The 25,190-nt window shown below is 44.9% G+C and overlaps 1 protein-coding gene across 5 annotated transcripts in view; it reads left to right on the top strand.

Moving 5' to 3' along the window:
* LOC143316842 (phosphatidylinositol-binding clathrin assembly protein) overlaps positions 1 to 23,316 on the top strand; it is a 75,162-nt gene extending 51,846 nt beyond the window's left edge. For 2 of the 5 annotated variants that reach the window (XM_076724577.1, XM_076724576.1), the window contains exons 12-20: positions 1,012 to 1,112; positions 3,053 to 3,163; positions 9,272 to 9,412; positions 9,783 to 9,813; positions 10,284 to 10,416; positions 12,422 to 12,445; positions 16,928 to 16,984; positions 17,244 to 17,360; positions 17,996 to 23,316. In XM_076724577.1, coding sequence (XP_076580692.1) covers positions 1,012 to 1,112; positions 3,053 to 3,163; positions 9,272 to 9,412; positions 9,783 to 9,813; positions 10,284 to 10,416; positions 12,422 to 12,445; positions 16,928 to 16,984; positions 17,244 to 17,360; positions 17,996 to 18,010 — 730 coding nt within the window. In that variant the 3' untranslated portion in view covers positions 18,011 to 23,316. The remainder of the gene's footprint in view (positions 1 to 1,011; positions 1,113 to 3,052; positions 3,164 to 9,271; positions 9,413 to 9,782; positions 9,814 to 10,283; positions 10,417 to 12,421; positions 12,446 to 16,927; positions 16,985 to 17,243; positions 17,361 to 17,995) is intronic. The other 3 variants (XM_076724579.1, XM_076724578.1, XM_076724580.1) reach the window with 3 other exon arrangements.
* The last annotated feature ends 1,874 nt before the right edge of the window (positions 23,317 to 25,190 follow it).

The raw sequence follows: 25,190 nt of genomic DNA, 5'->3' as shown, positions 1-25,190 counted from the left end.
TTTGCATTAGGAGTAACTTATTAACGCAGCTCTGATGCCGTGTTATCAGAGTGGACAATGAAACAGGCTGATATCACTGAGATGAGATCACACACAGTGACGGTGGATTATTGCGGACTTGCTTTATTTCCTGTGAGTCCCTCGTGCATGTGAAGGCATCTGAATCCAGCACGGGAATGGCGGACCCCACCTTTAACAGTCAGAACTACCACACACACACAGCTGAAGATAAAACGCAATAAAGTGTGTATTTTGACTGTGATCCTCTTAAAAAAGAAAACAGGAAGGCGGCAGCCCTTAAAGCAGAATAGTTAAAACAATGAAAACTAACAAGAAATCAGACATTGTTAGTTAATGTGTGTTTATGTGTACGTACATTGGCACTTTTCTTCAGTTTTATTTGGCTTTTTATAATGTAAAGTACTGCTTTTGTATGAGATGGATGAATTGAAGTGAATATATGATTGGAATTATTCAACAATGTTTCAGCTTTTAAATTTTCTAAATGTAAAGTAAGTATGGACTGTTTTCAACATCTTCCCCAACAGAGCAAATGCTTGTTTAACACCCCCGACTGATTCCAGCTGTTGGAGTTACTCTGCGAGATTATTTATTCTTGATAATCAGTGCAGAATTTATACTCCTCTTATTTACTGCGCACTGTGTACTCTGCATACTCGACACGCACGCGCTGTTACACGCTGTGAATTTACTGCTGCTAACTGTTTTATTGCTCCGTGGAAGTTTTCACGGCCCTTCAGAGAGCGAAGATTAATCTTTATCTGTGACAAACATTTGTAGTGGTGACTTCAGTTATTTATTGATTAAATATTAATGATCTGCCTCCACATGTCTTTCCGTTCCCCTCTGTTTTGTTTCTCTCTGTCCTTCACTGACTTCTTCACTCCTCTCCTTTCATACCTCTTATTCCCTGTCCTTCCTGCTTTCTTGTGTTTCATCTCTTGTTTCCACCCCTTCCTCCTCCTCTCTCTCCTCTCTTTCGCTCCCCAGTGTTCCCAATCTGAACAGCGACCTGTTTGATCTTCAGCCGGCCTTCATCCCCGCTGTGCAGAGCACTCCTTCAATCTCCACCGCCAACAGTGCCTGGGGAGGTACGCTACCTGCACACCTGCATTTACACATATATGAAGGCGGCGGCGGGGTCGCAGATTAAGACGCGCACAAACCAATTTATGTCTGGGTAAAATGTCTTCCCTCTGGCCAGTCATCGTCATCTCTGCCCATCCGTCTGTCAGCCATTCATTTGTCCTTTTATGTAACCCATCCATCCACCCACCATCGTCCCCTCCCTGTTCTTCTCAAGCTAATGTTGCGTGACCCAGCTGGTGTCTTGTGTAGAGACACAGTTGAACAAGTTTTGGGTGCAGGTGTTTTCACTGTAAATACTCGCAGTATTTTACAACAGTAAGTCCTGTAACCATGTGTTCACACTCTGAGCGGCTCAGTAATAAACCAGAGGAGATGTTGGCTGATATTCAGCCACCGTCTCCTCCGGTTTGTCAGCACGGAAAAAAAAAAAGTGTTCCTGTGGCAGAAATGCTGAGCAGCAATGTTGACTTTCACATATTAGCTTTGCTGCACTGTATAAACCCCCACAAATTCTGACAAAGGGTTGACGTTTCTAGCTCAAAATCGGCTAGCTCAAATCAAAAAGGAGCACAAAGATGCATTTGGAAGCACTGTTAGCACTGAGTATTAACAGGCTTTATGACAGAGGATTAAACTGAAGCCATTTGTAAAGATTCTGGTCAGACTTCAGAGTCAGAGATACTTCTTAGCTCAGATATCAGCCCATTACGCTATCAGTGGCTCTGACACAGGCGCTGAGATAAATGTCCCCTGTGCTTTACTGAAAAATAACACAAAGGGTAGTAGAGTAAACGTCCAAGGCTGTAATCAGCAGAAACACTGATGAAGTGCTCAGTCAGGCAGTAGAATAAAAAGGAATTGGTTGACATTTTGGGAAATGTGCTTTGTTTGCCTGCGAGATAAGATTGACACGGCTCTCCTCAATCTGTCAAATATGAATCTGCAGCCAGCAGCCAGTTAGCCTAGCTCGTTTCAAAGAGCTGAAACCGCTGGCGTGGTTCTGTCCAAAGCTAGCAGAATTCACCTAGCAGCACCTCTGAAGCTCTCTAATTAACACGTTCTATCTTTGATTGTTCAACCTTTACAAAGGCGAAGCGGAGAGTGAGCAGTTCCCAAGCAACCAGCACGGACTGTGTTTTTTCTAAGTTTTACATAGACATTGAAGAAACAGGTGTGACGTGCTGTTACCTTTGGACAGATGCAGGCTAGATGTTTGCAGCCTCTGTGCTAAACTAAGCTAACAGGCCGCTGGCTGCAGCCCCACGCTTAATGGACAGACATGAGAGTTATTGATCTTCAGTATCGATGCACTGCTGTGGCAAAATTCCCAATAAGTTTAAGAGCAATTTACATGGACATGAAGATTCGATTAAAATGGTGATTTCTCATAAACCTCTTTCTATCTGCCGCCTCTGTGAATCGCAGATCATTTTCATGAATCCCTGTTGTTTCCCGAGGTTGGTCATAGCATCACATCATGTTTATTATTAGACACTGTGGTGGACTGTCTGTCTCGTATTCTTGTTTCGCGGACTCCACATCGAAAAGCGCTCTCTGAGCCTCGGAGCCCTAATCCCCAACAGGGATGTGGATGAAGCCTGAAAAACAAAAGGTGCATCAGTGGGTTTCCTCGTGCACAGGCTTAACTCTCCTCTGAAAGCCCGACATTCCCGACAGCCTGCGCAGCCTAAGCAACAACAATGGCAGTGCGCTGGAGACCGTAATGTCCATGTTCCTAATCTAATGGGATTAGTTTAGCGGGAGGTGGTGGGATCCTTACTACAGCAAAGCCATGATTTCCCTCCAGGCTGAATCACAATCTGATGTATGTGTCCGCAGTTATTTCAGAGCTGTGTCAGATAAAGCCAGTCCAGCAGTTATCTCGTGCGGTTTGAACACCCAAACAGGCTTCTAATCGGTCATATTTAACTGCATCCCTCAGGAATGGAGAGCCAGCCTCTGCAGCAGACCGCCGCGGCCATGACTGTAGATTTCGATGCTGTGTTTGGGAATAAGGCCACGCCCAGTAACAACGGCTCACAACCTGCAGCTGGTAAAGCCCGCTCTGTCTGACTGTCCAGACAGGGCCAGACTGACAGCTCAAACCTTTTGGCTTTTGGCTAGCGAAGCATTCGACTAACCCTCTGACTAGTTCCAGCAGCTTGTGGTTGTTCCTGCCACTGGGTGGGTGTGTGTAACTTTTTTAGCATAGCCTGTTGTTTGGCATATTGTTTCTAACACTGTAATGGCAGCAACTCTAACTCTCGCAACTCAGAATTTAACCTTAAATTCAGTTTGATTGTCAAGCAGTGACAAAGCTATATCTGCCTCTTCAGGGCTGTGTGTGCGTGGTTTAATCAGGTTCGATTGACAACATGCACTAACAACCCCAAAAACTGTGATCAGATTCTGATTTAGACGTTGCTAAACGCTAACTTGCCCGGTCCTGATCTTCCTCGGTGTCTCCTCTTCTCTTTCACGGTTCCTACACGGGTCTGCGCTCTCTACAAATATAAGCAGCTAAAAAGATCTTTCCCAGATCACGAACCTACAGGAAATTAGCTAAATGAACTCATTTCATTATTTTAATGGGATTCCTTTCAGTGTTATCAGTCATCGCTTAATGGCCAACCAAAATCTTTGAGTCCTTTGAAGTCTTGAATGGAGTCGACATGTGTAGGAACCCTCCCTGCAGCCTCTTCAGCTCCTCTTGTTGTGGTTTCTCGCCTGTTATGGTAACAGCTTTAGACTGATGGCTCTTAAGTGTTGCAGGTCGGAGACTTTGGCTCCGAGCCCTCTTATTAGCTTACTTTCTTTTAACCTCTCAGCAACTGACACAATCAATCTCAGCGCTTCTCAACCTTTTCTGGTCTCAAGACGCTCCTGCAAAGCATACAATTTTAAGGCGTGGTGAGTTATCGACCGCTCCGAAGAAGGCACAGCAGATAAGAGTGACTCCCCGCAGAGGTCATCTGAAGACGGTTTTCATCATGAAGGGAGACAGAATTTCAGAAGGAGGTGCAGGAGCTCAGAGGAACTTACAGCGTGGGACTTTATTTTAAAATTCATTCGAAGAAAAAGTTTTTATCGTCAATAAATCTTATGAAAAGACCAAAACCAACCAACCAACTATTAAAAGCACATCAGTGAGCCTCACTGTTGCCCAGGATGACACGGTCCTTCATCACGATGACCGTGGGCACTGTAGCTTTTTCTTTTTTATGTCCGCGCTGCTGTAAATACTCAATAGCACACCAAATGTGTGTTAATCCACGACTGGAAATAGAGATACACTGTTTACTCCTGTTTGAGTTACGCTAGCTAAAAGCTATTTTAGCCTTTTTATAGATTTAGCTCTTCAGTACAAGCTAACGCGTTTGGAGCTGACTGCCTCTGGTTTTGGTCTTTTCATGGGATTGTTTTCAATAAGTTTTGGATGTTTCCACAATTATCTATCATCAGGTTTCAGTGTAAACCTTTAGCATCGCCTTTTATCCCACAGCTACCTGTTTTCCTTTGTCACCGATACAACATTGAGCTTGTCTTCATCATGCTGAGGGTTTCTCCACAGCGACACCGCCCATCAATCACATTACTGAACGTTTGCCAGGATTAATCAGCCGGCTCTTTGCACGCTGCGTGCATCCTTCAGACTCATTGGTATGACTTATCAACGGTATTATCATACAGAGCTGCATCACTATTCATACATCCGGGGAAAAAAAATCTTAAAATGATCCGCATGAATTCTCTTTGTGAGCTATTCCGGTCACGTCGTTGTAATCATTCAGCGTATTAGTTGCACTTGAACTGTAGCGCTGCGTCTCCAAACATTTGCTGGATCTCTTTCAACTTCCTAACGTTTAAAGGGTCCGGAGCGTAGATCCAGTTCAGGGGCCGCCGAGTTCTGGCTCGCTCTAATCTTGTTTAACCCCGTCCGTCTCTTCTGCTCTGCTCAGAGGTAACAGTTGGAGGCTTGTGGCTTCAGTGTGCCGCCTGGTTCTGGCTTTGGGCAGACTAACTTCCTTCTATTAATAGTGCCTGTGTTGAAGCTGCCACTACAACTACCAATACACCATCTGGGCAACTGGCAGCATCTCACAAAAATCCCTGTGTGTGTGTGTGTGTGTGTGTGTGTGTGTGTGTGTGTGTGTGTGTGTGTGTGTGTGTGTGTGTGTGTGTGTGCGCGCTACTGTCCTGTGCTTGCTTGTGTGTGTGTGTCCACGCAGTGTCTCCGTGCGTCCACGTGCTCTTCTATTCAACTGTTTGTAACCGTGTGTGTGTCTGCGTCGGCTCGCACGTCGTCTGTCATTTCGCTCCGTCCCATCTGTCTGCTTCTGCTCGTCTGTTTTGTTTGTTGTTGTTCACACCGTTCGACACCCTCCTCCTCCTCCTCCTCCTCCTCCTCCTCCTCCTCCTCCTCCTCTCCCCTCTCCTCCCTCCATTTATTTCATCTCTCTCTGTATTTGCCTCATCGTCTCCCCATCACACTTCACAAGGCAAGAATCACCCAGGCAACTCCTTTCCATCTGCTCTCCTCCTCCTCCTCCTCCTCCTCCTCTTTTCTCTCCCTCCTTACAATCCACAGTCCTTTCTCCTTCCTCTGTCTCCTCTGCAAAGTCTGTATTCTTTATCCGAATTTTTTTTTTCATCCACTCTTAACTGATATCTTATTGTGTTTGTGCACTGATGCACGGAGATCTGGAGCCGCAGTTTCTCCTTTTTTTATATCGAGATTTCTTTTTTTTTTAATGGCAGAGCACAATTCATACTTGTGTTGCTGAAGCTTATTGTTCCCTGTGATTACTTTATAATGTATTCTTACTTACTCAATGTGCATCTCTGTTTTCTGTTGTCTTTGCTGACACTCCTTGTCGATTGAGAGCTTGTTTATGCCTCTTTGGGATTCTGCGCCTTTTGTATCTTACCTCACCTTTGGGTGCAATCTCCATGTTTTAGTTGCTTTTTTAAATCAGATTTTAGATTTGCAGATTTCATTCATTTTAATGGGTTTTTTTCTCCTCTATGTCTCTGCTCATGGGTAAGTTATCAGCAAGCTAATCACACGTTAGCACTGCTGTTTCCTGTCCCTTTCATACATGCACATTGTTACAGGAATTTTAGATTTCCGTCTATATTGAAGACCATCACATTTATGTGGGATAAATATATCACTCAATTATCAAAAGAAGAACAGGTAAAGAGTTGTGTTAGATTTAAGTAACAGTCCTTATTTCCTTATTATACTCAGACTAACAAGCTCTACAATGCAGCACAAGAAGACTGCAGTTTCTTTATTTCCATGTCTTCTACATCAATCAGCTGGTGAGGATGCTAACATGCTAAATGGGATCTTCTAGCTTTAGCTTCAGTCTCTTAGCACAATATGATATGGATGTAGCCTTCAAGTTCATAGTTAAGACCCTTTTTTAAAATGGGACAGCTGGAGACATTAAGTCAGCTGGTGTTGAAGCTAACTTTCGCTTAATTTAGTCCATGCTACAGTTTTATACAGCATTTGAGCGAATCAGTCGTATGTTAGTGTGGAGTTTCGGACGGGCCCACTGTGAGCTGGATGTTTGCTGTGCGAGAACAGAAAGTTTGACGTGTGGAGCAACACGATCCTGGGAGAGCGGAGCTTAGCGACTGGGCGGTTCTCTGCCTGATCACTTTTAATTATTCAATTGAAGAGAAAATATTTTCTCAGAGGGGCTGAACATCCGTCTGCGCTCACGGTGGTCGATAATTAAGGCATCAACAGCAGCCTAAGTTAGAAAACCCAACACTGCCGCAGCCTGTGACATAACTGACTGTGAACACCGTCAGGGAGACACGTCTGAACGACAAAAAGCCACGACTTCAGCCAGCATATGAAGCCAGCAATGCTTCATATTCCATGTCTGAAAAGGGGCTTTAGATAATCCAACCTTTTTAAATTTCTGTCACATTTAGTAGTAAGTAGCAGATTTCTCCCTCCGAGTGTTTTGGAATTGAACCCTCGACATGGATTTACTACCTTCCTTCCCTTTGATCTTAAACTCTATTGACTGTCAAATCCTCAGCTGAAACACCTAAGCTAACACTGATAGCATTATCCTCCCAGTTCAATACATCGCTCTCAGTGCTCCCTTTATCACCTCCTCCTCCTCCTCCCCCCTGTTTTCTTCTTCTTCTCCCTGCCCGGCGGCGTGTGTGATCTACTGAGAGGGTTTGTTTCTTTTTCTCTCCCTCTCCCTCCCCCCTTTTTATCTCTTCTGTTGCTCTCTTGGTTCAATTTAATTCATTGGGCCTTCCTGACACGCTGGTTTAATAAACAAAAAATCACCCACACTGCCAAAGTGGTTTATCACAGTGACAACAATAATGGAAACGCCGACAATGGGAGAGAAATTAGAGTCAAGAGAATTAGAAAGATAGCGGACAAAGCGAGGTTTCCCCCTTGCTCTCTTTCCCACTTTCCTCGTCTTCTTTAACTTTCTTCTTCCTCCCTTTCCTCTGCATGCGCCTCCTCCTCTCCCTCTTTTTTCTCATCTGCTAAGCTAGCAGGAACAGCCCTCTCTGAATCTCTTGTGTCAGCACCGCTGTCAGACCTACACACTGCTTCCTAACTAAATATTATTCCTCCCTATTTTTTCCCACCATCAGCTGCCTCTCTTTCTTTTTCCCTTTCTCCTCCTCCTGTGTTTTGCAGGGACACCGTACATTCACGGCGGCCGTCTCGCATTCATATCTTGCTTGTTCTTGTTTCGCGCCTTCGCTACCTGTCGTCACTTTATTTCTGGTTGTTTTTCTATCCAGTAAAGGTTACTGGATAAAGCGAGGGAACGGTAACGCACAGAACGAGGTTTATGCTTTCCGTTTTCCTTCTGTTTCTGCTTATCTTTTCTAATTCCACTAAATACAGACACATATAAACACATACATGCACAGTCACACCTCCAGGTCTCCACCAGCAGAGTAATAGCGAGCCATTAGCTGAATGAGTGCTGACATGGGAAGTTGTTAACACAGGCTCTTACACGCACGCACGCCAACACAGGAAATTACTCTGTCGTTTGCACCTACCGGCCCCGGACGAACACGATCAGCTTTCACACTGTCGCTCGTACACAAACACACATACATGTTCAAAACTAATCACCGTTCCGAGTCGGAGTGTATACATGACAGCTCCGAACAGATAAATCAATCAACTGGAACAAGTGCTGCGAGCTACTGAGTCAGGGATTATAGGCTCGCCGCTGATAGAATGAGGCTGCTGTATGACAGTGGGAAAAAAAAGCCTGGGTAGAGTATATCTGCTTTAAACAGGAATCTTCTGTCCGTGGAAGTAAATGCTAAAAATAGGGCAGGAGGAATTCAATTAACAGCAAGGCTAGCAGTGAGATTGAGGTTCATATTAAGGATGTACAGCTCAGCAATATTCTCAGATCAAAACCATCCAGCGCCGCTTCATTAAAGCGGCCGAATCGTGGATGGACATTTTTGAAAAGTTTGGAAAATTGGGCTGAAAGTTGAGTCGGCTCTCATTAGATTCAGGATTAAACTCTTTCTCACGGATGCTTGGAAATCAGTTGCTTCTCTTCTTTAACTTCCTCAAGCATGACTTCTTCCCTCACTATATATTAGAATTTTTTGCCGCTGCAGTTTGGTTAGTTAACGAGCTGCTCGCTGTTGCAATGTGCTTTAGCAGTTTACGGCTGCAGCTTTAACTCTTGAAATACTTTGCAGTTTTTGAAACAATGCATTCAAACATAAGTACACAATAGTCATACTTAGTTGGTTAAAAAGCCTTGGCCAACACAACTCTGTCTCTGGTAGTGTTGCCTTTGGAAGCTGGGAGTCTAAACGTCAGGACAGAGATGCTAACGCTACCCTAAACTCTGACAAATTAGCATCCAGGAAAGGTCAAGAAATGCTCAGTTTACAGAGTTTAGCTCTTACTGCGTGTGGAGAAATCCAAAGCTGTGATTGGGTGATTGGGATGTGTAATCAGATGTCTGTCTGTACGTCATTGCTTTTCTCTGTCTGTGTGTCTGAATGGAGCGCTAACCTCTACGTGTTCTTCTCTCTCTGCACGATGTTCTTACCATCCCGCCTTATCAAAAATGCGTTTTTTTCCACCGCTTATTTTACATGTACAAGTTCATTTCTCCTCCAGGTTTTGATGCTCTCGGCGACCTGCTGAAGCCTACGATTCCCACGCACACTGCACCTCCTCCTCCTCCTCAAATGGCCATCCATCCGGGAGGAAAGCTGCTAGCCAACGACCTCGACTCTTCTCTGGCCAACCTCGTGGGCAGTGAGTGTCCAGACACGAGCTCACATAAAAAAAACACTTCATTAGTTACAGTATCTGTTTATACATAGATAGATACAAAGACACACACTGTTGTATCAAGACACATCAACACCATTTTGCTTTAATCCCTTTGCTTCTTACATGGCAACCCTGCCTTTTTCTTTTCTGTTGTCCCCCTTTTAACAACGAGCCGTTCACTCAGTCAGTATCTGCTTAGCTGGAATCTGAACAATAGGACTCTTCCCTTCATGGAGAATTTTGATTCAACACATCTGGATGTTACAAACGTGTGATAGAGATAAAAGATGAAGTAAAATCAGAGAGGATAGGCTGCTTTGTCTGACGTCTCTGTGGTTGTGTCCGTCCTCAGATCTTCAGTTTGGTGGGACCCCAGCCAAGAAGTAAGTGTCTTGAGTTGTGATGATACCTTTGTGTTGTGCTTGTAGCCTCAGATTTATCCTGTGGTAAAACAAATACACCTCCCTCTTACACCTTATCTCTGCTGCTGCCAGTCTGCCAGCACATAACTTTTACTGCTTAAAGTCAAAATCAGATTTATTATTGAGTATTCAATTGCTTTTAACTGCTCAGGTTTGTGATAAAGTGCTTCTGTAGAGCGTTAATGGCAAGATTCACTTTTATGTTTCTGCCGTACTTGCAATATGGTTAGTCTTTAAAATTCATGATGCGCCTCACAGGGAATATAAAAAATAAAAGAAAGTGAAAAGAAAGAAGAATCTACAAGTAAAAAGAGCAGATGTACTGCATTTTCCTTCTTCCACAGCTTGGTTTTTGGTGTTGTTTGAGAAATTGGCCGCAGGTTGAGCAATGACGGTGTGTTTGTTTTGCTGCTCTGCGCGTCCCTCTCCAGGCCAGAGATGCATTGGAGCCAGCCTGGAGAGAAGAAGCTGACGGGAGGCCAGAACTGGCAGAATAAGACCATGTCGACCACACAGTGGAGCCCGGCGCCCATGGCCCCACAGCCCATGCCTGTACAACATGTGGTGAGGAGACAGAAACACACATAATGTGAACGAGGCCCGTGCGATGCTCCGATCGAATGAATGATCCATCGAGGTGTCTGAAAGTCCGGCAGAAAAGCCTCAAAAGGTTGATGCCAGGTTATTATAAATTGGATCGTATTTTCACAGTTGACGCCGTCGTTCCTATCAGTAATAATGACATTGAATAACATCGTTAGTGGCTGAAATTTGGCAGGTCAAGAAACACGAGCGGTCAGACGATGCAGATCAAACGAGATCAAATCAAACTGAATTACCCTCCTGGCTCAGCCTTCACCCGCTGTACTTCCTGTGTATTATTATTGTTGTCAGCACTGTGGATTTGTTCACTTTCCTTTTTCCGTCCAAATATACGGTTCTAGATAATCTGAGTAAACTGTCGGCTCGTTTGCAGTCTGTCTGCTTGTCTGAATGCTCTGTTTCCTGCCCGTTTAACTTCCCGATGTCTCTGCTCCAAGAAATGATCCAAAAGCTACAGAAATAACTGAAAAATAAATTGTAAAAGATCAGAATTATCCTCAGCGAGGATCCATCAAGCTGTCTGTAAGTCCTGGAAACATCTTAGAAAATGTTTCTTAAAAACTTGGATTCCGTTTTTTAATATGTTTAATGTATTCTGGCTTCTGACGACGTCGTATTAAAGGAATAGTTTGTCATTTTTGGAACTGTGCTTATTCACATTCGTGGTGAGAGCTGGATAAGAAGATCAGTAACACTCTCATGCCTTTCTGTCATATGGCTGCAGCCAGCAGCTGGTTAGCTTAGCTTAGCACAAAGGCTTGAAACGGGGGGAAGCAGCTAGCAACAAAAGACAAAATCCACCTACCAGCACCTCTAAAGCTCATTAATCAGTGCTGTATCTCATCTATTATGTGGATTTTACAGGCTTATATGCTCGACTATTTCTTGGCTGCAAATAGCAGCCGGTTAGCTTAGCCTAGCTAGCTAACAAAATCCCCCTGCCCGACAAGAGAGTGGTATCGATCTTTCTCAAAACGCCAAGCTCTTCCTTTAACGGCGTCGCTGCACAGATCGCGTGGCTTTTCGCTTCTCTGCCGACTCCAGTTTCAGAGTTTGGATCTGGAGAACGTGAAGGAACTTGCAGACACTTTGCTCACGAACCTGAGGTTGTTGCTGTGCACATGCCGAATGCTCGACTGTGTGCATGTTGTACTTTGTTGTGTCCTGTATTTGGATGGAAGTGCTGGTGTGTGTGTGTGTGTGCGTGTGTGTGTGTTGACTTGGTGCAGTATGTAGCTGCCTGTGCATGCTGTGTGTGTATGTGTGTGTATGTGTGTGTGCTGATCTTGGCAGCTCCTGATTGTCCTCCTGATCTCCGGACAGCAGTTTCTGGCTGACGAGGACAAACTGTCACTAACCCTCCACTTCCTCTCTTTCTCCCCTTCCCCCCAATATCTGTCTTTTTTCGCTCTCGCTCTCCTGTTGGCCTTCTTTCTCTCCTCTTCACCTCTGCTCTCGTCCACTCTCATCCCTCCCTTCCCGTCCCGCTCGTCCTCTTCATGCATTTCTTCCGTCTGTTTTTGCACCGTCATCCACTCGTCTTCCTTCCCCTCTTCGCTGGCGTTCTGTTTTATCGCGTCTCTTGTTTTGCGTTGTCATCTGCTCGTCCTGTTTTTCGCTGCGCTGCCTTTGACATCTGCCCGTCCCAATTTTGACCCCTGGTTCTTTTTTCCGCTGGTTTTATTTCCTCTACTTGTGGCTGTTGCTCCTCCATTTTTGCCGACGTTTTCTTTGTAATTCTCTCCCCTTTCTTTCCCTTCTCTCGGTCTCTACCTCCTCATACCTTTATTTGCTCCCCTCTTTCATCATCTCCTCATTTCCTTGAATTCTCTCTTCCACCCTCACGTTGTCACTTTCTCTCATCCTCCACCCTCTCCTGTGCTTCTCTCTGTCGTATCTCCTCTTCCCCCTCCATCTTCCTCTCTGTCTGTCTCTTGTCTTCTTTCCTTGTTGCGTCCTGATGCAGAATGGAATGTTCTATACTAGTTATGTAAGTACTTATCCCTGTTTAGTAAAACCAGTCTTTCTCAGCTGCTCAATGGCTTCTATAATGTGCTTCCAGCGTCCCCTCTGCCTGTTTTCCTCTTCATCTCCTCCTCTGTTGCCTCTTTCTTTCTTGGAGAGATGTCTTTTCACGACCTCTGCGCCCCGGGCCTCTGATCTGCACTCGTAAACTATCTGACACCAGGAAGTCAGAACTACAAGTCAAGCGATTTTTCATATTGTCAACAAATCCCAAATGAAATGATCCTGATAACGAGTATTCCCTGATGGCCTGTCCCTCTGTGCCACAGACCTCTAGGTTTGTCCGGAAACTATTAAAAAACAGCAGCGACCCTTGCTGTTGCTCTGGGTGACACATTTCTCGTCACAACACACTGCGGTTTATATTCAGTTCACTCCAAATACACTGTCCTGCTGCTGAAAATGGTCCCAAACAAATCCGCCGTTTACTCCTATTTGAGTATTAATTGCTAAAAACAACAGTGCTGAGCTGTTTGAGGCTATTCCTGAACTTTTCTTTGAACAGATGACTCGATTTTAAAGACTGTGGCAGGAACAAATTGAGTGCTGGGACAGGTTTGGTGTTTTTAAGGGATTTGTTGCTAATAAGAGCCTTAAGAGCAGCATGACAAAACGATCTTCAGAGTCGGTGTCAAAACCCAAAAACTTACGAAACAAACTCCAAACCGTCTAATTTTGGAGACATGTTATTGACCCTCACTGACGAAGGCAAAAAGCAAACACAGACATTTCCAAAGGGAGTTAAAGCAGTAGCATAATAGAAAAAAAATGAAGGAATTGTTCTCTCAGCAAAACAAACTAAAATGTCTTTTTTTCTCCTCCTAAATGGCACAAGACAAAAGTCCCAACATTGTGTGGTCAGCAGTGAACTGAAGCCTGCCTTCGACGTACATTTAGCAAGACAAGCAAACACACACGCACAAAAAAAGTGCAGCTTTGACCACAAACAAATAAAGCTTAGAGAGGGGAAATATTAATAGAAAGGCTCATTATTGTCCTTGAGGAAGAAAATCTCTTGTCTCTAACTGTTGCAAATGTCCGCAGAAACAGCAAACATCACCTCCATACGCCGATAACACTAATGAATAAGTCATAGCGGCAAGTGGCAGCCATATATAAGACATCACAGGTAGCAGAGCAGCGAATAAGGAGCATGTCATGCATCATGCATGATAAGTAAAATTCCCACATCTGAGATTCTCGCCAGAAGGGCAAGGTTGCAACGGTCTGCGCTCTCTTGATACTTAAAATGCCAGCCAGAAATCCCGCAAAGCCTTCTGCTTATTTAACCTTCACTTAACCATTCGGGTCATTTTCCGTTCAGACGTCTGACTTTGCAGAGAAGGCACAGAAAGAAGAGGGCCGCCTTTTTGGAGGGAAAGTTCAGCCGCGAATCGCTAAAGCTCAGGATTAAAGACGGAGAGGAGACAGAAAAATGAATACGCCGGCACAGAGGGGGGCACCTCTGAGACGAAAACAGGGGTAGACGCAGCAGGGGAGAGGCTGAGCACAAACAGACAGACGCAGACAGACAGGCAGACGAATGTAAAGCACGATGCACTGAAAGACGACAGCTGGGCCCAGAGACAGATGGACAAAGATACTGATAGAGAAGGTGTAGTGGTGCATAAACGGCGTCTCACCTGCTCTCGTTCTCTGTCAGACGTCTTCTTGTCATGCTTTAAAAAAAACAAAGTGGCGCCCCCTGTCATTTCGCTCAAGCGGACATTAGAACAGACGGAGCGCCTCGGCTCGGAGACAGATGGTTGGCTGCTTTGCTCAGGTGTGGACGGTGGTTCAGTCTGTTAGATCTTAATCATGGTTTCAAATACTAAAACCGCTGAGCTACAAGTGTATTACTGAGTGGGCAATAAAGGTATCTGACGGATAAATCAAGTCCTTTGGCTTGAAATGGCTTATTTTTCTTACCTCTCTGGCGGCCGGCCAGCTCTCCTGCTGAAAGAGATCAGATTGATCAATGGTTATGATCAGCTTTCTCAGCGTGCTCCCTGGAGGCAGGAGTGGAGAGCGGATACCTGATAAATCATATTGATAAACTTCACCTGACCAGACCAGGGTGGAGAATCACTTCCTGTCCAGTTTTTTTTTCAAAATTCCTCACACGAGAAGCTGTACTCCTTAAAAATTAAACGTATCAATACAAAATCAGAATCAGATGAGGTAAGATCAGTCCATCACAGCCTCACGGGGTGTATGTGCTCAAGTAAAATAACTCTAAAAATGATCATTATCTAAAATTGCTGTCAAACGGTGACTAATTCCCATGAAAACACAGTCTGCGGAGCTCAGTTCACCAAGGTTACACACGTAACAGCGTCCTATTTAAGCAGCTGACATTAGCATCTGAAAAGCTGCAGAGTAAGAAAGACGTTTAAAAAACTTTTCTTTAATATATGTATTAATGTAAAGGGTGTGGGAGAGAATTTTCAGTCCAAAACTCTCCAAAAAAATACAATAAATCAGTGAAATCTGAACCCGCAGACATAACAGACCCGCAGATCGCAAATAAAGGCAAATAAATCTGTTTAGAAATAGAAAAAAAGATGCTCCTTATAATTCAGAACTTGCCTGAGAATCCACACGTTTTAGGTTTATTTCGGCTTTAAAGTAATCCAGTGACGGTGGTCTGTACGTCCACGGGAACACTGCACACAGGGATGGCTTAGAGCGAATTCGGCATATTTTAATTGCTCAAATTTGCCAACATGTACACAGATAAAAGCTAAAAAACACGGACTGCCAGGCCGCCGTTCACTGCCTCAGTTTACCTTTTCTGCTCTGCATCGACCACTGACATTGTTTTTTATTCAAGGCACCAAATGCCAGAGACAGGAATCATCATCTAAAATACAGTAAGCTGCAGTACACATACATAAAATACAACACGGAAAACGCAGTGAAACTCTGACGGACTCTGTGACGGAGTGTTTTACACTCTGTGAGGGCATTTTTTGTTCTCAGGTGAGGAAGTCAGTTTGCGTGGAGAGGTTTGCACATTTAAAACGCAGCTAAAACAATCATAAAAAAAACTGCAAGACCGGGCTCTTCATAGATCAACAAGCATAACAGGCTATTTGTTCAAAGCATTGATTGAAGCGTCGTTGCATAAGTAGCAATTAAAGGCTAATGCCGGTGTTTTATTTTTCCACCTAAAAAGGCTAAACTGTATCGCCTTGATTAATGTAATCCATCATTTGACGTAAACCGTAAAGGTAATGTATGATTTCACACAGCTAATTAACGTCTTCAGTGGAAATGATGTACTTTTTTCATTCACGTAACTCCGGCTGCTTTTAATATCTCTGCGGCGATTGAGGCGTTGTAAAGTCATGCGAAGAAAAAATGCCTCAGTTGTCTCATTTACAATGATGGATTAGGTCTGTGAAGGCAGCAGCGTGTTTCTGCAAGCTGTTTTTAATGGGTTTCTGAAAACAGTGGGAGCCCACTGACTCCTGGCTGAGCAGGATGACCCGCAGCAGAACAAACGGTCACAACCTCCGACTGCAGCGAATACGCCTCGATTAGATGTAATGGTGATTGGGGCGAGGGGGGGGGTCACAGTCACATCTGCCAACGCTCGCAGGCATTCCCCGATCCCACTGCAAAACGCAGGTCCTTATTTGTTATATGTGAAAGAAGTTGTCAGAGCGCCTGCCTCTGCGATCTGTACCTCCACGAACAGTGAACGCACCGCCGGCATCACATAACTCATCGAACATCTGTGAATATTCATATGCGTCTGTGTGTTAGCGAGTGGCCGCCGTTGCTCGAGAGGCGTCCTCACTCCCAATCCTGTAAACTGATTTTCCTCCAGGGACGTCGGCTGATACCGTACCGTAATGCACAGCGGACACCCTGCGCCATAAATTACCAATGTGTCGAGCAGAAATCGGGCCGCTTTGTCGGGGCTGCGCGCGGCTTGTAAACGACGGCTACAAATTGCCCGTCACGTTGAATTTGAGGCCCATTGAGCCGTAGTGGATTTGATTTGTGAAGTAAGGAGGGCAGGGCTAAACGCTGCACTACTGAGCCACCCTTTTTAAAGCCGTGGTAATGATTGCTCCCAGTGGGATTCCACTAAGTACCTCTGCTGCATGCTGTGTTGTCGCGCTCCTAATGTGTACACACACACACACACACACACACGCTCTATCAGCATTAAATGTGCTCTCCATGCACATACATCAGACAGTGTGTGTTTTACTCACTGTGTTCAGAGTCAGACGTGTCTGATGGAGACAGACGAGATCAAAGCTGAAGACAGTGAAGTTGCGTAAACGTGTTTTCAGGCAAATCCTTTCATGCCGTAGCTTTCCACATACAGTGAGGAGGCCGACACAAGCCAAAGCCGGGGTGTGTTGTCTGCAGCCACCTCTGCCTCCCCCACCTGCTTTGCCTTGATTCCTGGTTTTTGCTTCTCCTCCAGGCTCCAGCTCCCATGGCTTTTCCCATGACCACACCGCAAGTGCCTGTGTATGGAATGGTGAGTGTTGAAAAACGCCACGGCTAACGGCAGCTACAGTTAGCAGCGGTTAGCGGTGACTCTGGTACTTTTTGGTAATCTGGCCAGTTCTTACATACTGTACGTGAGTGTCTAAAAAACTAAAAGATATTCAGGTTACCGTCATGTAAAACTGGTAAAAGTGACACGTCCTCACAGTTTTGAAAGCTATAACCAGCGAATGTTTGCCCTTTTTTGCCGCTCTTTTCATCTCCACCCCCTCCTCCGTCCCTCTCTCCAGGTCCCTCCCCAGATGGGTCAGATGGGCGGGGTACCAGTGATGGCTCCTCAGCCAATGATGTACAACCAGCCTGTTCTCAGACCCACCAACCCCTTCACACCCATGCCCGGAGCCCAGGTGAGCTGTCAGCCAAGACCTCTGCAGCTGAGAGTCGCAGTACAGTAGATATTTACTATATGTGCTCCTTTATTGGGACATTATATTACATTACAGTGAGTTTTTCAGCAGTTATAACATTATTGGATGCTACAAGTCTGTCATGTTCATGATGTGAAGCATAAGCAGGCCAGACCAAAAGAGGGATTTCCTTTTTTTCATGTAAAACAAACCAGCTTGTGCAGACCACCATCACCGGTTGCATGTCTGTGGATTAACAATCACAGAGCTAAACACATGCACGTCCCTCCCGTCCAAAGAAACTGGAGCTGGAACGTTTAGCTGTGTTGTCAGAAGCTGAAATCGCATTTAGATTTTTCTCTTTTATTACATTAGAAAAAGCACAAAGTTTCAGGCCGAGTTGGCTCTCGCAGGTTCGGCGCACACACTCAAAACAATATCAATCATGCAGTTATACAAATTAAATTATGTGGAGCCGTCTCAAAAGCAGCAAAGGGAGACAAAACACGACAAAGGAATAAAGAATGATCAAAGGAAGAAAACATATGACCAGGTCAACCAGGGAATGATGAGTTGAGACGTTCTTCGTTGGTACCCAAACGGCTCGCTAACAAAGTGGTTTTCTGTCTATTTAGATGCAGTTTATGTAATCCAGTCAGGGGGAAGCAGAGTGCCAAAAGCGACAAACAAACCAACAAACATCAGAAGAAAACACACAAGAGGAACGATCGGATGGACGGAGGAATTATTTGATCAAGCTAAAACGACTAAGAGACAGACAGACGACAAGATAACCAACCAAAAAACACGCTGGGAAGAGGAGGAGAAGATGGCCGAACAGAGGGTGGAGGGGTGGGGGGAGGCGGTGGGGAGGAGGTCATCCTGCCTGGTCGTTGTCTGAAACAACTTCTTGCCCGTGTGTGTGTGTGTGTGTGTGTTTAGCTTCTTTCTGTTACACTGTTTAAATCGATGGAGTGACGATTCAGGAGAGGGAATAAGGATGAGAGAGAACGATGGGAAGAAAGATGGCGGAGGAGAGAGGGGAGATGAGGGGATTGAGGAAATCCTAACTCTGGTTTTCAGCCAGGCCGAAGCCGTCTGACTGCGTGTGAGAGTCTCTGCTGCAGAATTAGCTTTATTTCATACTGGTGCTATTTTGTCCTCTCCGGGTTACCGTCCGCTTGCCACGGCTACTTGGGAGCACTTAGGAGGGGTCAAGTGTTTGTTTAGTGTGCGTGGAAGGAACAAAAATGTGTGTCCGTGTGCGAGCAGCAGTTGTTTCGGACAATACCTTTACAACCGGCCTCCTCTCCATCCCCGCCGTTCGCCGTCTGTGTCCACGACTGTCCAATCGGCGAGAGTTTCGAGAGGCAAATCTTCTCAAGTCCCGTAATTTTTCCGCTCTGTTGGGATATCTTTGTATTTTTCAATCTGTTTTCTTCTGCAGCCTCGCCTGAATGTTACCGGGGCTTGTACAGCGTTCTGTTGAACCATTTGTTAATAGTAGGTGAGCGTTTGTTGTTATGGGTTTTAAGCTAAAGTCTTTGTTACTCATACTGCATTGTTTTCTTCTCTTAAAGGTACAGATACACACAGAGAAACAGGGCTTAGCTGCTGCAACATGCTAGCATCTTGAGGCCTGGTCACGCCAGAAAATGGCACAGTGAAATTCATCCGTACGTCTGATCGATGGTGTAGTGACTGCTCGCAGGGATATTTGGTAAAGTACTGTAGCCGGCAGGCTAACTGCTTACATTTGACCTAGCGAGGAACACGCAAGCTAGTTAGCCACAGTTTCTCTCTGAGCTTCTCATTTACCATCCCCCATCATTTTATTCTCAAGCTTGTAAAACATTTAATTAACAAAGAGTTTTTAAAGAGAGAGAACAGAGGCTCTCTTAGCTAGCTAGTGTTGTAACTCTCAGTTAGCACGTTTGTTAGCTTGAAAGCTAACTGGAGTTCACACAGTTTGTTGAAAAAAAAAGGATTTTGGTCTACAAACCAGTCCCCTTTTGTGGAGCTGGTTTTGTGCAGCAAGGTTTGCGCCGTCAAGACTGACCAATGACGTAAATCATACGTTTATCTTGACATTTCTGGCTGCCATTAAGTAATTTGGATTTTTTTATGCTCAAGAGACTGCAGAGTGTTATTAGCATCGTTAGCCTGCTAGCCGTCTGTTAGCACCAGGTCGACCTGTGTGTATCTGTCCCTCTTTGTCTTCATCAGCTCACCAACCAGATTCAGACGTCAAAGGTTTCTAGAAACAGAGCTTTTTCCATTCGGTCCGCCCGATCAGCAGATCCACACGATGTGCCAATGATTGATGACAGCAGCACTGACTGAGTGATTAAATGTTACTGAATCAAGTCGAAATCACTTTAAATTGCACTGAATCAAAGTGAGCGGCTGTAAGCTGCGCCGAGAGCCAGATGACACTGAACTTTTGGCTTCACCCTCGCTCCGTGGTTCCAGCAAATTTTGGGGATCAAGTTTGACTGGTGTCAGCGGTCACAGCCATTCCTCAGCCAAAGCGTCCGTCACCATGGGTTTGACTGTTGGTACATGTGCGAATAATACATTTTAGTGTGTGTTCACGTGTGCGCTTACACATTTATGTGTTTGTTTTCCATTGAGGGCTATTTCTGAGGGTCAAATTGTGTCAAACGTCGAGCCAAACTTGAGCCAGCGACTTTGACCGGAAATGTGCTTGTTTTGTTTTTGTAAAATCAAATTTTCTTGCAAAATGCACATGCAAAAATTTTGCACTGAAGTGACTATCCTGCCGTAACGGAGCTGATGCCAGTTTGTCTGGCGTGGGAAAAGTTGAGAAAGAGATTTGAAGTTTGTAGAAATTGTCTGGGGTTTTGTCTAATCTACCAGCCGCTGTGGCAGGTAAACAAAAATTATTTTCCTGCCATTCTGACAATGAACTTGAAACTTTTTGTAGTCCCATCCCCGGTCCCAGTCCAGTGTCTACATCCCCGTCATCAGTGATGGTTCGGTCGTATCACTCGTCATCCGCTCTGCTATGAAAACCTCTAGAATCTCGCTTCAGTCTCTCAACTCTGTCTAGTTGGTCTATCTCTAGAATGCTTAATTAGCCTGCTTCGTCACTGTTTGGTGTGTGTAGATATGTAAAAAAAAAAATAACAGTAATAATATCCAGTTTCTGTCTAGATTGTCTGCTTCCGCCCATCACTGTCGCTGTTGGGTAGATAATTGCTCTTAGACGCTTCTCGTCGCAGTCTTGTGTTAGCTTAGCCTCTCGTCATAGTATCCTCCGTATAGAAGACCTCCTGCAGCAGGTTTCCCACCTCGTCCTCACCTCTGCCAGCGTCTCGTAAACTGTAGCTCTATTATCTCTCTCGGTGTCTCTGTCTTTTAGCTGTAGACAAAACCTTTCGGAGGCTCTCAGGCTTTGTGGTTCGCTTTTCTCCAGCTTTTGAGTGCGCTCTTTCCCCTCGCTGTTAGCATAGCTCCGCTGTCTGGCAGATAAGGTCCTCGTCATTTTCTTCCCGTCTCCACAACATCGGCCATCTCCGCCTCTCGTTATGATGTCAGCAGCCTATAAACGGTCTCTGATTGGACTGTTGAACCTAGAATCAGACGCTTGGGATATCCAGGTTTTTTTGGGAGACTTTGTTGGCTATAAGAGAGACAAGTCCAGTCCAGTATGCAGTCCAACCAGGTTTGGAAATGAGCTTTAGCTGAATGCTAGCAGCTGGAACGTTTGTCCGCTCAATTAGCCTCTTTGACAGTCGACCAGCTGTTGTTCAGGTGTACTTACATGTTTTATTCAGTGGGAAAAATGCAGCAAGTAACAAGGGAATCCGCTAATCAACCATGACAGTAAGGAAACATCTCCGGCTTCGTATCCAACCAAAACCTGATCTAAAAGGTTTAGTCGTCGAACAGAAAGCTGCTCTCTGGTGTCCCTGATCTGTTGACGCCGTCGTGAACAGGGACTCTGTCAGAACAAAGGTACCTCCTGCTTCTGGATTCCAGCTTGGACGCTGTTTTACCGGAATGAGTTCCAGTTATGGTTCTTTATTTTGTATCTGGTGTGATAAATGAAGCCATTGCCGTGGCTCTGATCCAGAATCAGATCATCGTGGATCTGAAAAACACTGAATCGCATCAGGTCGAACTGCAGACGTGATGATTCCTGCTGTTTGCGATCGCCTCTTCAGAACACAGAGAGGTTTGGCGTGGAGTGTGAAGGACAGTGAAATCAGTGCCAGGTTGTTTTGTTTATTGGTGGCTTAGCTGAAATCAAGCAGCATGAAAGCTGTTCGACCCCGTCTGACAACCTTTTCCAGCCAACGCAGCTCTTCTGTTTTCTTGGTAACTTCTTTTCTTTTCTTGTTCTGTTTTATGAAACTTTCTCTGCATGGAATCCAGTCCTGCCTGTTGCGATGAGGTTTTCTTTGTCTGTGTGTCTCAAGTGGTTTGGAAATGGTCAGATTTCGGGGGGGGTCGAGAGAGCGTTGACGAGGAGACTGCGGTTTCTGGTCTCGTAAATGTTACCGGCCCCGTCTCCTGAGCGCGGATGTAACTGCCAGTAATTATCACAGCTTTATCACACAGGTCGTTTTGTGAGGGTATGTCCAGGGAGGAGTTTGGCCGAGCAGCTTCTTGACCGACCTGGCGCGTTTGGGGATCAGACCGGGCGACCTTGTGGCTTCTCTCTGTTTTAAAAGCTGCTACCACACCTCTCTGCATTGTTGTAGCATGAATCTCGGTGAGGAAGGACACACGGATAAATCTCGATGTCATATTAAGTGTTTTCTGCTAAGGCCGAGGGAGCCGACTCTTCTCCGGCGAGCCATCCCTCTCTCTGGGGTCGATGAGTGCATGGTTGCATCCTTGTCGATGTTTGTTGTCCTTTCTCCAAAAAGCATGACGTGACAGTGATGGTGATGATGAAGATAAATTCTCTCCTCTTGTTGTCCCCGTTTTTTGAGACGTATCGTCTGTCAGGCGCCCCGGACGAGACGGAGGGCGGGACGGATCGCGCCCTGTCGACCAGTCGTTTGCCGTCCGTGACAGCGGGTTCGCCGGTCGTCGGGCTGAATCTGAAAGATGTTTGTACTGTCGTCAAACGAGCCACTGTAGCAAAACGGAGCGCCAAACTTTTTGTGTTACCTCTCCCAAAGATGTCACGTTTTGTTACTCGCAGCACACGAGGGCACGATTTGCCCCCTTTGGATCCTGCGCTGCTGCGGCGCCATCTGCGGGTGGCCACGCGCGTCGCAGCCGTGGCATAAAAGAGAAATTCAAACACCCGCGAAGCGAAAGAGAGAGGCTGTCAAACGGATCGATTTCCTCATTTTGTCAGTGAGTCGGTGTTGAATCAAAGATCTCTTGTGCACGTTCTGTTTTTTCTACATCTGTGTTTTTTGGTAAGAACCCTCGGATTGCTGCCTCACTATTCTGTATATAGAGAAACACACACATTCACACTCACAACACAGAGCTTAAAGACATACTCTCATTATCTGCAACCGCGTTATTTTGCATTTACTCTTTATTTTTCTGAACATGAAAGATATTAGCGTTATTACAGCAGTATATAGGTATGAATACTACTCAGCGGGGACGGGCTAAACAGACAGACGATGCAGATTTCGAGGGCTGCAGACCTCCCTGTACATCAGGATCAGCCATGAATTCTCAATGATGCCAAATGTTTTTTGAGCAGAATACACCTTTTAATCTGTCTCCCGCTTCTCTGTCTCCTCCCCCCCCCCCCATCTCTTTGTACATGTTTTCTATTTATTTAAAGCAGAAATATATGGATTGTATCAAGCATGGAAAGGCAAACAAATGTCACAGTTGACAAAAATCACAGGCTTTTATTTTACAGCAGTATATTTGTTTATTCTAGGGATCTGTTTTCTCTCTCTCTCTCTTTTTTTTTTTTTGGAAGAAATAAAAAGTCATTTTCCATTCCTAACCGATTGTCTGTGTTTAACTGACGGGCTGAAGGAGAGTCTGAAACTTTAAAACGTGCTTTAAAGTCTGAGACGATAGAAATTCAAGGCCTTCAAATGTCAAACTGTGAGTCTTCTCTTTTTTAATTGCAGCGCCGGAGGGGATGTGTTTTCTTAATTCAGCCTGTTTTCTAGTGAGATCTCAACCCATGTTTTAACCAATCCAATATGTGTTTCAGCAGCTTAATGTTTCACCAAGAAATTCTTCTTAAATTTCACTGCGATATGCATTTTCTGTTTATCCTGGAACGATTTACTGATTCATACTTAAAATCTGCCTTCGAGAAGCGGCCGTCTGCTGTCAGCCTCATCGCGGCTCCGGGCGAGGGTTAAATGCTTTGCTCAAAGGCGCGTTTATGGTGCTTACTGAGTGTGTTACGAAAGCGCTTTTCCCAGATGATGTTTTCCCACCAAACTGGGCTCTTAAATTAGCAAATTTAATCACAAGACACAAAGTAAAACACCAGAAACAGTCCATTAAAGGAACAACATGAAACAGTTGTGTGTTGTCTCTAAATACTCCAATCCACTGACATTTACTCACAACAATACCACAATCATAAATATAGTTAAACAACTGTAAGCGCATTGTTACAGATGGTCCACAACCCTCTTAAAACAGTCACAACACTGATGTTAAAGGTGCCACATGTTGCATTTTAGCAGCAAATCACAGCCATGTTCGCTGCGAGACGGGAATATTTAATGTCTGTAAACACAATCAGTAGTCTTCATGCAGCCTGTTGGGCTGCTGGATGCCTTGAAACAGGAAGAGGGCGCTGTTTTTCAAGAGCACACTGAGCCTGGAGTGCAGTCAGTCTGCTGGTAAATACACTGATATCAGCTCATCTTTAAGGAGGACGTGGTCAGGAGCTGATGAATTATTAAAATTAGCTGTGACATAAATGCCCGTTTTCCCAAACTTGTCCCTACATGGAGCTACAGCTGATTCCTCTAAGAGCAATTGTTACACTCGAGCCTTTTAAAGTCAGACAGCAGTAATATTTTTCAGATATAAATTATGCAACTGAATGAATGTGGGCTAACATGCAGCGTAAAGGTGTTTAATTGAGTAGCTTTGTACCAATTCATCTTTCATCCCAGCCTCAGAGAGCAAATTGCCACGCTGCAACCGTGGTTTGACGGTAAATTATTCACTGAAGACAGAACACCGCTGTCGGTCAGGCCCAGTACGTTTTGAGTGATATATTTCCTGCCAAGGACCATTTCGTCAAAAGCCCTTAAATGCATCACCCCTGGCGTCGCCGAGAGCCCGTTGATGTGATTGTGGAACAAATGTACACAAGCAGTTTCATTATTCAGAGCGCGGTGGGAGTCAGGAGGTGGGAGCTTTTAATCCCTCACTGTGGGAGAGCTGTACTTACTGCTGCAACAGAAAAACCAGACCAGGCTGGCAAACGTGTCTCAGATCACCATGTCAGAACAAGCAGGGATATATGTTTATGTATATACATATATGTGTTTATATATAGGCAGTAAAAACAGTGAATACGCAGTGGAAATGAGGAATTGTAAGTTTTAGTTTGACGTTTTCCCATCCAACGTGTCAGAGTCACGTTTTGTGTCGCCTAGACGTCAAAACAACATGTCGGTCACGTCCGGTTACACTTTCAAAACAAGACTCGCTGTGAAACGCCTCAGGTGACGTCGCAGTTTGGTTAAGTTTAGACAGCACGACTGCTTGGTTATGTTCAGGCAACAAAACTGCTTGATTAGGTTTAGGAAAAGATGGTGGTTTGGGTTAAAACGTTAGTTGCATAATTTAGTACGTTATGTACATGACATCATGTGTTTGACGTGAGTGAAGTTTGTTACG

This window comes from Chaetodon auriga, chromosome 24 (genome assembly GCF_051107435.1).
Source record: "Chaetodon auriga isolate fChaAug3 chromosome 24, fChaAug3.hap1, whole genome shotgun sequence".
Classification (NCBI taxonomy): domain Eukaryota; kingdom Metazoa; phylum Chordata; class Actinopteri; order Chaetodontiformes; family Chaetodontidae; genus Chaetodon; species Chaetodon auriga.
The sequence above is the reverse complement of the archived record's forward strand: the minus strand, read 5'-3'. Positions and strand labels throughout refer to the sequence as shown.